At 40.7% G+C, this 16049-nt stretch overlaps 1 protein-coding gene across 1 annotated transcript in view; it reads left to right on the top strand.

The window, feature by feature from the left end:
• PIGN (phosphatidylinositol glycan anchor biosynthesis class N) overlaps positions 1 to 16049 on the top strand; it is a 710925-nt gene that overhangs the window by 622898 nt on the left and 71978 nt on the right. The window contains exon 27 of the mRNA XM_082259251.1: positions 15800 to 15842. Coding sequence (XP_082115377.1) covers positions 15800 to 15842 — 43 coding nt within the window. The remainder of the gene's footprint in view (positions 1 to 15799; positions 15843 to 16049) is intronic.

Raw genomic sequence — 16049 nt, 5'->3', positions numbered from 1 at the left:
GCCCCCCGCTGCAATGGATTGATGTTTCTCTGCAGGGATTGCCTGTAATGTGCCATTCGGTGCCTAACCCTAGGTATACGGAACCTTGTGAAGTTGTTTACTGACCAAGGCATTTCCACCAGGATACTTTACAGGTCCAGGGTAGTGGTCCCCAAAGAAGGGGGGATTGAGTCCCCGAAGGTCAGATGTGACACAGCCTGCAGTGATGGGTAAAGGTTGAGTCTGTGTTTGTGGACAGGATCCTGTGGCAAGATAAGGTGAGTGTCCATGTGGTGTTTAAAGCTCTTGAGGGGGATCACAGATAGCTGTCTATGGTGCCTTTCCAGCGCTGGCCTTCTTTCCCTGTTTTTTTTTTTTTTTGTTCCTGGGCTGCTACATCTGTGAGCTGGAGTTGAGATCATTTTTTTTCTGTCTGCCTTATTTTGAATGTGATTCCCCTGTGGGACCTCTGGTGGTTTAGCTTCTGTGGCCATGGTCAGCATGCGGAAGCAGAAATGCATCATCATTGGGAGGTGGAGTCTGTGGCCATTTTGTAGAGAGATATGAAGCCAGTGCCCTCCCATGCTTTTGTTTGCTGTCAGGCCAGGCAGATGCACCTGTGGATTTATTACCTGTTATTGGGCCACATGAGCCATCATTAGGGAAAAGGCACTGACAGCAGGGTAGTCCCCCCCAGGTTTTGCTATGTTGTTGATTTTTATGGCTGATCGATCCTCTCAGCTGAGTGGTGTTGCCGGAGGGCTCAGGCTCTGTTCATTTCACTGCAAGCTTAGGATGTTTTCCAGAAAGCAGGAAGGTGGGAGCAGTGTTTTCATGTTTTGTGCTGCCCTAGGCCTGACTAAACTTGGGCACCCCCTAATTTAGATATGACCCACCTCTTCCTGTAAGGGTCACACCCCTTCCTGTTTATGACCCGCCTTGTCATCTGTAAACCACAACCACAGACCCATCAGTGCAGTGTCACCAGTTCCCATAAGTTCAGCCTCATCTGTACCCATCAGTCCAGCCTCATTACTGCCCATCAGTGCAGCCTCATCAGTGCAGCATATTAGTGTGGCCTCATCAGTGGCCATCAGTACAGCCCCATCAGTGGCCACCATTGCAGCCTATCAGTGTCCATTAGTGAAGCCTATCAGTGCATCATATCAGTGCAGCTTATTAGCGCCGCCTCATCAGTGGCCATCAGCGCAGCCCCATCAGTGGCCATCAGTGCAGCCTATTAGTTCCCATCAGTGCAACATATAAGTGCCCATCAGGGCAGCATATCAGTGCAGCCCCATGAGTCAAGCGTATCAGTGCTGCCTCGTGCCCATCAGCGCAGCCTCATCTGTGCCGATCAGTGCAGCATATCAGTCCTGCCTTATCATTGCAGCCTCATTAGTGCCCATCCATGCAGTTTAACAATACCCACCATTGCCGCCTTATCAGTGGCCATCAGTGCAACATATTAGTGCCCATCAGTGCAACCTATTAGCACCCATCAGTGTTGCATGTATATGATGCAACTCAATATGCTCGCTTAAGGACAAGGATGTTTAAAGAAATTAAATTATATTATTAACATGATGCCTGCCATACCTGGGGGTGGAGGAGGGTAGGCAAAGCATTAGGCTGCAGTGCCACGCTTATTAGCATTGGCGGCTGTCGGGCCAGTTGTATTAAGTGTGGTCGGCGGCCTGCGGTCTGTCTGAATGTCCTCACCGGTCGGTATTATCATACCCACAGGTAGCAGTGTGACCGCTTTATGGGGGTGCCAGACTGATTTGCCTTCTGGACCCTGTCTACCAGCCCAATTTGCCCCATAAGACTGGCACTATACTTAAAGTGTAGCGCAAGCTGGTGGGGACCTTTTTTGTGCAGGAGGCGGGAGAAGGCTGTTTTTTTTTTCTTTCGGGGTGCAGATTTTTTGCTGCCCCCCTGCAAAGTGCCGCCCTAGGCCTGGGCTTTGTTGGCCTAGGCCAAGATACAGCACTGGGTGGGAGCACAGCCAACAGGTCCTGAAGAGTCTGGTTGTGATCCTGCTGAGTTGGTATCTCCAGATAGACCAGATGTGACAGGTGCATCTGAGCTGCTGCGTCTGTTATTGTGGCCATCACAGGTGCATCAACCTCAGTTTATGTCACTAAGGATGACTTGGCTGCAGCTTTGGCGAGCATAGAAGGCAAAATTTATGTCAGTGATCATTTTTACATCAAATTTCAATTCAGTTTTAGTCATAGTCTTTTGACTAAAATGTCCTTTTAGTTTTAGTCCTATTTTAGTCATTTGATTTGTTTTAGTTGACTAAAATCTCCAGTACATTTTAATCGACTAAAATTTATTGGGTTTTGTTAAATTGTAATGCATTATTTAAGCATTTCTCCAGAATCTCCAAACTCCTGGAGTAAAATTCTAATAGCACGTTATTATTTATGGTATTAAGGTTTTTGTACATGCACTACAGACACAGATTTAGCCGTTGTGATATCTAATATAATAAAGTCCAAGTGTCTCTGCGTCCAGTCCCTGTGTCCTTGGGATTGCCCTACTGCGCATGTGCCCCACGGACAGCCGTTGGGACTTGGAGCGCAAAGACTTCGCCCCGCCCTACTTCAGTCTGTTAGGGCAGGACTTCCCAAACTGTGGGTCGCAACCCACCCGCATCTGAGTGGGTTGCCAGCAGTCACTGCTGCCAGCCCATAACAACTGCCTTTTCACATTACGTTGATGAATTCTGTCATGAACAATAAAAGCCATTTAAATGTTGTATTCAATGTACTTCATAATGCACATATATATTAAAGACTTTACATTTCATTCTGCACAATATATATATATTAGAAAAGAATAAATACAGCATGGCACTTCAGCATGTGATCAGCTCTGCAGTTTTGTGGGTAATTTGCATCAACCACTCCCACCTACCAATCAGACAGTAGAAGTTATCTGCTCAGCAGCACACATAGGCTCTGTGTACACCATCGGGGTTACATAGCAGATAAGTAGAGAGAGAGAGTAGGAGGCGTCTCACTACTCTGTGAAGCTGACATTTTGTACTGTGTTTTATGATTGGACTGTATTGTTATGCGGCCTATAGAAGTACAGGGTATAATGTACTCAGATTAAGTATTTGTTTTGATATATTTTACATAAAAATAAAGTATATTAAAAAAAAAACTGTTTCTAGATGGGATATAAATCTGTATAAATATAAATCAGAATACACAAATGATCTATGCCTTAAAACAGGACTTCCCAAACTGTGGGTCGCGACCCACAGTTTGGGAAGTCCTGGTCTAAATATTAAAAAACAATTATATATATATATATTTTTTTTTTTTTAATATATAAATGGAAGAATTAAAAAAAAAAATATATATATATGTGTGTGTGTATATATATATATATATATATATATATATATATATGGGAATATTGTCTGATTAGAGAACACAAACACAGCTCTTATCGGGGCACATTAAATGGGACTCTGACCGCATTATTAAAGGGGGACTCTGACCGCATTATTAAAGGGGACTCGGACTGCAATATTAAAGGGGACTCTGACCGCATTATTAAGGGGGACTCTGACCGCATTATTAAAGGGGGACGCTGACCGCATTATTAAAGGGGACTCGGACTGCAATATTAAAGGGGACTCAGACCGCATTATTAAGGGGGACTCTGACGGCATTATTAAGGGGGACTCTGACCACATTATTAAGGGGGACTCTGACCGCATTATTAATGGGGACTCTGACCGCATTATTAAGGGGGACTCTGACCGCATTATTAAAGGGGACTCTGACCGCATTATTAAGGGGAACTCCGACCGCATTATTAAGGAGGGCTCTGACCGCATTATTAAGGGGGACTCTGACCGCATTATTAAAGGGGGACTCTGACCAGGGGCACTTTAACTGGGGCTCATACAGGGGAACTCTGACCCGGACACATAAAGGGACACTGATGTAAGGAGGCACTCCGATGGGGACACTGATGTAAGGAGGCACTCCTATGGGGACACTGATGTAAGGGAGCACTCCAATGGAGACACTGATGTAAGGGAGCACTCCGATGGGGACAGTGATGTAAGGGAGCACTCTCCAGTGGGGACACTGATGTAAGGGAACACTCTCCAATGGGGACACTGATGTAAGGAGGCACTCCAATGTGGACACTGATGTAAGGAGGCACTCCGATGGGGACACTAATGTAAGGGAGCACTCCGGTGGGAACACTGATGTAAGGAGGCACTCTGATGGGGACACTGATGTAAGGAGGCACTCCGATGGGGACACTAGATTGGATTTCTAGAGCAACAGGGAAGCAGTGCACAGTGCGTGACAGGTCGGACAAGGAGGGTGATGAGGGAGAGACTTAAAGATATTAAAAGGACATTGTATGAGGAAACTTATACTTGGAATTGCATGAGGAAACTTATACTTGGCAAACCCTTTGACTGTAATTATTGTGGTGAAAAAAGCGAATAGAGCCATGATTCTTTTTTTAAAGGAAAAAAGCTGTTGCTGTCAGGAAAAGGATCATTTAAACAGAGGAAAAAAACTGTCACACTCAGCAAAATAATTCTGCGACTGTAGAAATGCTGTTAAAGGGACATTGCCTGATTGAAATCTACCACTGTAAGTGCATTACTGTAAAAAAAAAAAAAAAAAAAAAAAAAACGCAGAACATAGACACGCTAATAAAGAGACATTTATAAGCAAACTGACTTTAGTAGCAAAGTACGCCTTACTGGAACAAGTCTGTTTTTACAAATGTTTGACCACATATGTTCTAGCGCCTGGTAATTTAACGGGCTTAATGTCTAGTACAGTATAATGTCTTTATAAATAAAACCAAGTTTCGTTACAAGAATATTGCTTTTTTGACAAACAGAAGTCCAACTTTAAAATATAAAAAAAGAACAAAAAATCTGCACTTCACTTGCTAAAAATCAGAACTGAATCCGTGCAATTAAAATTGAATATTGTATGGGGGGGGCTTTGTTAACCAACAGAAATAACAAACAATGGTAATGCACTCACAAGCTTCACTGTGAAACAGGCATAGAATTAACTCAATGTGAGCCCGTCAGTAGTAGTAATGGTCCCAAACTCATGTTGAGGCAGTAGATACCAGTGACAAGATCCAGAGAAACTTTCAGAGAGCCACCCCATAACCCTCAAAAGAACTGTCAAATGGAGCTGTCAAAAGCCTGGGTACTAATACCCACCCCTCTTTCTGGGTATTCATTGCTAGCTACAAGTCTGAGGGTTTTCCTGTGTGGGAGGAGTTATATAAAGGGGGTCTGTTTGCTTCTGCCAGTATCCATTCACCTATAGGTAGTGGATAACCCAGATAGTCATGATTTATACAGCAAACAAGTTGGTGCTACTACCTCTCGCTTTATCCCGCGACTGTGACAACGGTGCCCAGGCTGAGGTAGCTGAAGCCTCGACCGAATCGAACCACAAAGAAAGCTGCAACCACAGTGTATACTCTGCAAGCATAGACTTTATTCAGTATGTATGCATAACAACAGCCACAAAATGTCAACAAGTTTCACCCAGTAATGGCCTTAATCATGACTCATGATTATATGAGTATATGAGTATACATGTGCTGGCTTTTTTTGTGAGCCATTAAATATATAGCCTGTACTCTGTCCTATGATGTACTGCAAGAAATGTATTTACAGGCAAGTACAATAATCCAGTTATTTTGAGGCTTGGTGCTGCCTCTTATGACGTTGCTGTCCTTACCACAGACCCACAAGTGCCATTATGGCCCTCTAGAATAGGTCTAACTTTTACTTTTGGGCAAATTGGGCCTTTAAGGACCCATTCACACTTGTGCCACTTGTCATACCACTTTGGACCCCAAAATGGCATGGCAAGTCTCACTGCATGTTTCCCTATGAGTAGCGTTTATATCTGTGTAACTTTAAAGTAGTTTCTGTACTACTTTGGTTCGACTTTCATGCGACTTGAGGTCCATAGACCTCAATGTAAACCCTCAAAAGTTTCAAGAAAGACGCACCTGCATCATTTAGATGGGATTTGATGAGATTTTGGATGAGTTTGACTTGTGCATAAATTAAAAATTCATTAGGTTTCTTTATTATATAATGAATTCCACATTTTCAGAACAATTGGAATTCAAATCGGGCGAAAATTGATCGACCGATTCAAATTCTGTGTGAAGAATAGCCAAGGTGTTAAGGAGCAGGCTGGGAAGCCGGTCGGCGCATCCATAATAACTGATGATTTATCAGCTGTCAGAGATTTTCCCCACTGACAGGTGAATGTAAAAAAAAAAAAAAAAAGCAGCATAGGGTCCCCCCCCCCCAAGCATACCATAATTTAAAAAAAAAGCATGCCCCCCCAAATCCATACCAGACCCATCTCTGAGCATGCAGCCTGGCATAGAGCCTGGAGCGAGCGCCCCCCCTCCTAAACCATACCAGGCCACATGCTCTCCCACATCAGAGCATCTTGTCCCCATGTGTTGGTGGGGTTGTAGGGGTCTGTGGGTGGGAGCCTATTGGAATCTGAAAGCCCCCTTTTACAAGGGGGCCCCCAGATCCCAGACCCCCCCCCCATGTGAATGGGTATGGGGTATCCATTCACCAAAAAAAGTGTAAAAAGTAAGTAAACCCAGACTTTGACAATTCCTTTATTGACCATACCAGGCCACATGCCCTCAACATTGGGGGGTGCTTTGGAGTAGGGGGGGTTCTGCTCCAGTGCCCCCAAAGCACCTTGCCCCATGTGGATGGGGACAAGGGCCTCTTCCCCACAACCCTTGGTGGTGGTTGTGGGGTCTGCAGGTGGTGGGCCTATTGGAATCTGGAAGCCCCCTTCAACAAGAAGGTGCCCAGATCCCCCCCTCCCCCACCCATTCACCTAAAAAGTGATTAAACACAATACACCAGTTTTTGACAATTCCTTTATTAAAAATGTTTTAAAAATTGTCAATCACGCCGCACTCCTGACTAGAAAAAAGAAAAAAAAAACCTCTGGCCAAGACTAACGTTTCTCTGGTCTGCCTGCTTCGCCATGTGACAGTTCTTATATACCTAAAGGGTGGGTCACTGGGTGGCACCGCCCCCTTGTAACATCATCGACTGATGGTATGCTGGGTTGGTGATGTCACAAGGGGGCGGTGCTTCCTGGTGATGTCACCAGGCGGTCCTGGCCCTTAGGCATTTAAGAGCTGTCACACAGCAGAGCAGGCAGTCAGCGGGAGCATTGGTTGGGACAGGAGTTTTTTTTTTTTTTTCTTCTGATCGGCAGTGCGGTGGGCGGCGTGATTGATGATGGATCTACTTCAGGGTGATTTTTTTTTTCTATAAAATAGAATAGAAAATAATTTTTTAAAAACTGGTGTACTGTGTTTACTCACTTTTTTGGTGAATGAGTACCCCTTACCCATTCACATAAAGGGGGCCTCCTTGTTAAAGGGGGCTTCCGGACTCCGATAAGTCCCTGCCCGCAGACCTTCACAACCCCATCAATATGGGGAAAAGGTGTTTTGAGGTGGGGGGCAGAGCCCCCTTGCCCTAAAGCACCCACCTGTGTTGAGGGCATGTGGCCTGGTATGGTTCAGGAGGGGGGGTGCTCGATCACCCCCCTGTCCCCCCCCCCCCCGTCCTGACCTCTTGGGCTGCATGCTTGGATAAGGTATGGTATGGATTTGGGAGGGGACCCCATGCCGTTTTTTTTTTTTTTTTTAATTGCCGTCGTTCTTTTTATCACATTTAGCTGTTAGTGGGGAAACTCACTGACAGCTGATCAGTCATCGGTTGTTGAGGACCTGGCAGCTGGCTTCCCGCCCGCTTCTTGACAACTATTTACACAGCATTCAAATCTGTCAATGCTTAACAGATTCGAATTCCGATCCTTCTGAAAATTTGGAATTCATTCGAAAATAAAGAAAGCTAACAAATTTTTCATTGAGTCACACTCATCCAAAGACGCATCAAAATCGCATCAGGTCACACGGTAAAGTCACAATGGAAATCCCACACATTTTTAAGTTGCACAAGTGTGAATGGAGCCTAACTCTTTTTTATATTAAAACTTCATTAAGGACAGTTCTCCATAATTGTATTGTATGCAAGCTGTCAAAAATTATTACAAAACTTCATAAGCTTCACTTAAGGATAGATGGATGGCATGCTTGGTAGATTTAGCTGAATTTAAAGTAGACACTTTTTTAAAAAGTATATTTACTTTTCAAAATGATTATCTGTGTAGTAAAGCTGTTATGTGAAATTGCTTTCTCTCTAATTAACTTGTGTTTTTTTTTTTTTTAATACACAAAAAGAATACATGTGGTTGTCACAGTCTGTCTTCCAGATTTTTGTTTATATCCGTAACTGAACTGTATCCAAAATAAGAGAACATTGTTTCTGCAACATTCTGGCATGCTTGTGTGCTTGTAGCTGCACAAATGTCTTTATGTCGGATTCGAAACACACTTTGAAAGCGAATTATTCATGCTTTAAGTTACATTTGCAGAAAAAGACTGATATATATTTATATATACACAAACACACACACACACACAGTGGGTATAGAAAAGAATCACTCCCTTTAAAATAATAACTGAAATGAAGACAAAGATACAGTTTTTATAAAGTGAAGGAATCCACGCTACAGAATGAAAGGTCAGGCTGCAGCCTACCTTAAATATAGCCCTTAAAGGGTTATATATAGTATATAGGAAATGGAGGGAGAGGTAAATGGCGCTGCCTAGATTAGTATATCCACTTAGGGTCTTGCAAACTGGTGTTAAAATGTGTAAACCCTCATATGGTTTTGTTAGCTTATAAAAACATCACATAATATGGAATTGAATACATACACATAAAACTTAAATATAAAGGTGTGAGAAAAAATATATACAAAGTATATTACCTGCGCCAGTGGGTTACCTAAGTTAATTTAATAGGCCTAGTTCTATGGTGATCAAGTGAATATATAAATTAAAAATCGTGCAATCTAGTAAACATTCAATTATTTATAAATAAATAGCAGCTGCTATAGAAAGTGCTAGTGCAATTGTGAGGTGTAGTAATCAGGCTAAACGATTACCTATAGCGCTTGCTGAAATACAATCAATGTAATAAATACGCATGAAAAAATATATAAATCAATAAATGGTACCGTGATAAATCTAGGTGATAATAAAAACCATGAATCTACACACAAAAATAATGTTAAACCAAGTCCATAAGTTGATATCTTCCAAAGAAATTAATTGTGTTAACAAATAGTCCAATGAATGGTATGAAAGTTGTGTAATAAATAAATAAAATACAGAAGAAAATTCCCCTATGTTTGGGATTTTGTAGGCACATAGATAGACAGATTCAAAAGATCTAAGCAAAAATTATAATATTTATTTAAAGTGACAAACATAGGATAATAAATGTTAAAAACATGACAGGCAAAATGTATGCATCAAGAATATATAATTGTGACCGTGAGGTGGTGAAGATATCAGTCCAATATATTTCGGAAAATCAATTTCCTTCTTCAGGGACGGGTCACATTGAAAGTTTTCTAATAATAACAAAGACAACAATATAATTAAGCCTATTGTATGTATTACATAAATTCATCATATACAGTGTAACTATTGCATTCAAGGCATGATGTCATATAAATATACTTGTTAGATTTGTTATTTCTTTCTATCCCTTTCAAACAGTTAAACAGAAAAAAAGGGGAAAACTTACATAATTATTCTTGTCATACATGAAAAGCCTGTAGAGTAGCTAAAAGCAGAACCGAATAACCGCATATGTGGGAATCCACAGTCACTGATGTTCATATATCCCAAAAGATTGGGGGGAAACCAGTATGTCAGACTTATGTTGTTTTTATGGGAGCCCCCCATTGAAAGGGATAGAAAGAAATAACAAATCTAACAAATATATTTATATGACATCATGCCTTGAATGCAATAGTTACACTGTATATGATGAATTTATGTAATACATGCAATAGGCTTAATTATATTGTTGTCTTTGTTATTATTAGAAAACTTTCAATGTGACCCGTCCCTGAAGAAGGAAATTGATTTTCCGAAATATATTGGACTGATATCTTCACCACCTCACGGTCACAATTATATATTCTTGATGCATACATTTTGCCTGTCATGTTTTTAACATTTATTATCCTATGTTTGTCACTTTAAATAAATATTATAATTTTTGCTTAGATCTTTTGAATCTGTCTATCTATGTGCCTACAAAATCCCAAACATAGGGGAATTTTCTTCTGTATTCAAATTTAGGGATGTGGCACTTGTTTTTTGAATAACCTATCACGGGCAAAACCCCAATAAATAAGTAAAGTGCCAGTGCTCCTTTTTCTTTTTCCCAAAAATGGCCCTTCACCGTGGAAAATAAGTGAAATTCAGACTCACCAGAAAACGTGGGTCTTATAAGCCTTACGGCATTAAGACCAGCCGTGCTTTGGAGACAATCTCCAGATAGAGAAACGTCCCTCCTGGTGGATCTCGATGTCCCTTCTCCAGTACCACTTCTGCTGCCGGCTTTCTCCGAGGGGATGTAGTCCCAACGCGGATCAGCGGATCGATGGTCCTCCTGTTAAGGGTCACCTCCGGCCACAGGGTATAAAAGGGAATAAAGACCCGGATAGTGCAGTACTGTATATGAGTAGTTGATTTATTGCACACCCCCGGTCACTCCAAAATACATGCAGTCCCAAAAAATTAATAAGTATAAAAGTGGATTTAAATTCAGATCAAAATCACAAAACATCAAAGCATGGTAAAAAGTCCAAACCAGCATGCTAAAAACATGAGGTAGCAGTCCATACACATGCAAAAAACGCCGTAATACACGAGGGCTTCGAGTGGAGAGCGGCACTTCCGGCTTGCGTTCCACTAAGCGCCGAGGGCCCGGAAGTGCCGCTCTCCACTCGACTGCACTATCCGGGTCTTTATTCCCTTTTATACCCTGTGGCCGGAGGTGACCCTTAACAGGAGGACCATCGATCCGCTGATCCGCGTTGGGACTACATCCCCTCGGAGAAAGCCGGCAGCAGAAGTGGTACTGGAGAAGGGACATCGAGATCCACCAGGAGGGACATTTCTCTATCTGGAGATTGTCTCCAAAGCACGGCTGGTCTTAATGCCGTAAGGCATATAAGACCCACGTTTTCTGGTGAGTCTGAATTTCACTTATTTTCCATGGTGAAGGGCCATTTTTGGAAGAAGAAAAAGGAGCACTGGCACTTTATTTATTTATTTAATACACAACTTTCATACCATTCATTGGACTATTTGTTAACACAATTAATTTCTTTGGAAGATATCAACTTATGGACTTGGTTTAACATTATTTTCGTGTGTAGATTCATGGTTTTTATCATCACCTAGATTTATCACGGTACCATTTATTGATTTATATATTTTTTCATGCGTATTTATTACATTGGTTGTATTTCAGCAAGCGCTATAGGTAATCGTTTAGCCTGATTACTACACTTAACAATTAAATATAAAGGTGCCAATAATGCAACAAAGTGTCAAGTAGTAGTGCGAACAGTGCTTTCTGGTATTGCAGAGGTTCCCAATAAATAAATCAATATATGTATAAAAGTGGCAGTAGTGCAGCAAAGAGTTAAGTAGTAATGCAGCAAAGTGCTTATGATATTGCAAAAGTATCAATAAATCACCACAAATAAATATCTATAAGTGCTCTACACTTGATATGAAGTGAAAAATCAACAAAGGTCACTTGATAAATAACTCACAGGGGATAAAAATAACAAGTGAAAAAATGTGTAATTGTAACAGAATTAGCAATAAATTGACTAGTGCAATTCAACCCCACTTGGCCATCTGCCCAATTGGGCAGCCACAAATAGTTGTTGATGGGTGTTCCTGAGTTAATAAGTGACTGAGGTAGTAATAAATAAATAAAAGCCCATATAGTGATTATTGGTGCAAAGTCCAAAAAAATTGATTGGGTGGTTCTTGTGATCAGATCTGGATGTGCAGGTAAGGAATCTAGTGCTCCCCTCTCAATTAAGCCCGCACTCACCAGAGCTATATACCCCTACAGGGGTGACCAGTGTGTTGTAATACAGGGATTCAATCCTATAAGGTAGGGATCCTGGACCCTGGTACCAATAGCTGCAGTCTTCCGATCAGATCATCTCTCAAGGGTAAATAATACACTCAATGGGATCGGTGTAACATCAACATCCAAAAATTATTTGAGGGTAGATCCAGACCATATATAAGGAGAAGAGCCTCATATAGTGAAGTATTGTAAAATATCTTTACTTTATTTAAATTAAGAAAGGTTCACATCACAAAAGCAGGTAAACGAGCATACATGTATTAGGGACCGCAACTTCCTCATCTAGCGGTGGACTTCCGAAATGTGTTCCAACCGCTGGATGTGCGTTCCAACCAAAGCAGAAATTACGTGATTACGCTCTAAGCATTTCGTCAGAGTGACATCATCAGGAGCAGCCACAGTTTTTGTTTTATCCATCTTTATTTACTGGTTCAACTTATAACATCCAAGTGAAAAATACAACACCAACATGTCAGAAAAAAATTCAGAAACAGAATCACTTGTTAGAAGAGTTGGAAAAAGGATCACCCCCCCCCCCCTTATGTCAGTATTTTGTTGGACCACCTTTTGCTTTAAATACAGCCTTTAGTCTGTTGGAATATGTCTCTACCAACTTTGTACATCTAGATTTTGCAATATTTACCCATTCTTCTTTGCCAGCACATATTTTGTAGCACTGATCACTGTATTGCTGTCACTGGTCCCCAAAAAAGTGTCAAAAGTTTCACTCAGTGTTCCATCAACAGCATTACTAGTAAAAAAAATAAAAAAACATTCCATAAAAATATCCCATAGTTTGCAGACGCTATAACTTTTGGGCAAACCAATGAATATATTGCCCAAGATTTTTTTGTGGCATTGGTGCAGTAAAGCATTCTTTCTGGTAACTCGATCATGCAGCTATTTTTTGTTCAAGTATTGTGCTCCTTGAAACAACCACACCGTCTTTTTCCAGAGCAGCCTGTATTTCTCCTGAGGTTACCTGAGGGTTTTTCTCTGTTTCCTGAACAATTCTTCTGGCAGTTGTGACTGCAATCTCTCTTGATCTACCTGACCTTGGCTTGGTATCAGGAGATCCCCGGATTTTCCACAATAAGTGATTGAACAGTGTGGACTGGCATAGTCAAGGCTTCAGATATCTTTCTTTATCCTTTTCCATCTTTAGAAAGTTCCATTACCTTGTCACCCAGGTCTTTTGACAGTTCTTTGCTACTCCCCATGGCTCAGTATCTAGCCTGCTCAGTGCATCCATGTGAGAGCTACCAAACTCATTGACTTTTTTTTACACAGACACTAATTGCAATTAAAAAAGCCACAGATGTGGGAAATAAACCTTTAATTGCCATTATAATCTATTTGACACCTTGTTTGTCTGTGCCAAGGCCAAACATTCCAGGGGATGTAAACAGATTATGTTATCGTTATAAAGGAGCCAAACAACTATGTGATAGTAAATGTCTTCAAACGATCGCCATCCTTGAAATTATATTAAAGTCAAAAATAGTTTTGTTTTTTTTTAAATAACAAACATATTATACTTACCTGCTCTGTGCAGTAGTTTTGCAAAGAGCAGCCACTATCCTCCTCTTCTCTTGGGGTACCTGAGCTACAGCTCTGCGTGTTTTTTCACACACAGATCGCTGTAAGCGACGCCCCCTCTATCTCCTCATTGGCTCACTGGCTGTGATTGTCAGTGGCTCCCACTGCTGTCTTAGCCAATGAGGAGGGAGAGTCCCTGGAGAGCCAAGGCTCTCGTGCACATCGCTGGAGGGAGATTGGGCTCAGGTAAGTACTGGGGAGGGGGGTAACTGCACACTGAATGTTTTTTACCCTTATGCATACAATAAAAAACCTTCAGCCTTTACAAACACTTTAAATTTAAAAAAAAAAAATGTTGGCATGATTAGTCATATTTTCAATATCAATGCCAAAATGTCATGATTTCTGCCAGGGTATGCAAACTTTTGAGCATAATTGTGTATGCAGACTGCATATGCAATTACACTCAGCATCTTTCCAAATTAATGTTCTGTTTATTTGGCACATTTGAAGTTTTTTATACGCATGATTACGTAGGTTTCACATTATTATTATTACAATTGTACTTTTATGGTAACAAGGGGCATTCTATAGAACTGAAAAAAAATGCAAACATAGTAAAAACATTGGTAGTGCAGTGTGAAATACATAGGCAAAGCATACAAAACAGAATACAGTTTATACAGAATTTATAATTTATTTTACAATATCCTCTCTTTTGATCAATATTTTCATTTTGATCACTCAACATACCTGCTTTAACCTGGAATCTCCATACACTTAGGTGGAGGTAGTCCTGGCCAGGGAGGCAAACTTCATTGGAGAGAATATAATAGCTGAGAGCAGCTTTATTATTACAAAATTACCTTGTAATTACATTGTACATAAAAACAAATGATTGATAACAAAAATGTATACAGTATTTGACTATACAGTCAGAATATGTGGCCTGAATGGTCTTGTAGCTTAAATGTGGACCTGCTGACTTATCAGCATAGTTAAACAGCCAATTCAAAATAAAATGGAAGACAATATAACTTTAAAATGGCTGAACTACTTTTTAAATCACACACACACATATATATATAATATATATATCCCTTACAATTAAATCATTTCAATAATTAGTACCCCAGACTGTGATTCCAAGAGGAAAACAAATCAAACACAAAGAAACTTTCATTTAGTCATTTTTGCAATGTCTAGTGTGGATCCAGGTGATGTTTCCTTCAAATTTCCAGAACATGCCTGTTGATTTCTAGAAGATCTGCTTCTTTCCTGGCCTGTCATGCATAAATAGGAGTAGCTTTCTAAATACAGTATCCTCCTTAGAATAGCATTATACAATTTATTAGAGCTATATCCTGCTGTGTACAATGAAATATGGCTGCCTTAGAATGACTGCAATTTTAGTTCAGGTACAGTGAAGTCTGTCTGTAAGCAAGATCTTTAACTTTTTAGGATGAGTTGCATTTGAAGGTTTGTAGTAGGGATCGGCCAATTATCGGCAATGCAGATATATCGGGGCCGATATGCACTTTCCCTGATATATCAGAATCGGCCCCTGAGGTTACCGATATTGCCGATAATCCAGGAAAGTGCTGTACCGAAGTGATGCCTGCAGCTGCATCACCCTGGTACCGCCGTCCATAGCCGATGGTTGGCTGTCTTGTAATGACTACCGATGCGGCTGAGAAGAAGACCCGATCAAAGCCGCATTCGGGTCTCCATGTAAAAACCCGGAAGTGATGTCATGACATCACTTCCGGTATTCGGCGCCAGATTAAAAAAAATGACAGCATTCAAAACAGCCAAACTTGGCTGTTTTGAATGCTTTTAAGTGCAGAGGAGGGGTTTGGGTTTATTTTAGACTGTGTGTTTGTTACAGAATTATGTGTTATGTCTGAATTTTTGTTTAATGCATTTCCTTAAAACTAAAAATGACTTTGTCCCTAAATTGTACAGTAATGTCCTCTAAGGTCCGATAAGGCCTTCAAAAATAAAATTATGTGTTATGATTTTTTTAAAGCTTTAAGTAATCTTCTAACGTGGTTGTATTTGTTAAAACATTTTGTAAAGTGTAAGGTTTATTGATCAGTATATATATCTTTTTTTTGTGCTGAAATAATATTTAACTTTGTTTCTTTTCAGTCTTTTTCTTATCGTTCTTGTGATATCGGACATAATGTCTCTGGTAAGTCACAGTTAGATACTCTGTGCCAATAAAACCGACAGGCTGTGTTCCAATAAGTCATTCTGCAATATTTAGAACATTAGTGCATGGAGGCATTTGTGTTTGTTTTGCAGAATTGGATAGGCATAAGCAGAAACTCTTTCAATAAATTCTCTCCCATTCTGTAATCAGTCACACTCCATAAATACAATGTTGCAAGAAGGAAGG

Source organism: Pelophylax lessonae (assembly GCF_965119305.1).
Source record: "Pelophylax lessonae genome assembly, chromosome: 5".
In the NCBI taxonomy this organism is placed as follows: Eukaryota; Metazoa; Chordata; class Amphibia; order Anura; family Ranidae; genus Pelophylax; species Pelophylax lessonae.
The sequence above is the reverse complement of the archived record's forward strand: the minus strand, read 5'-3'. Positions and strand labels throughout refer to the sequence as shown.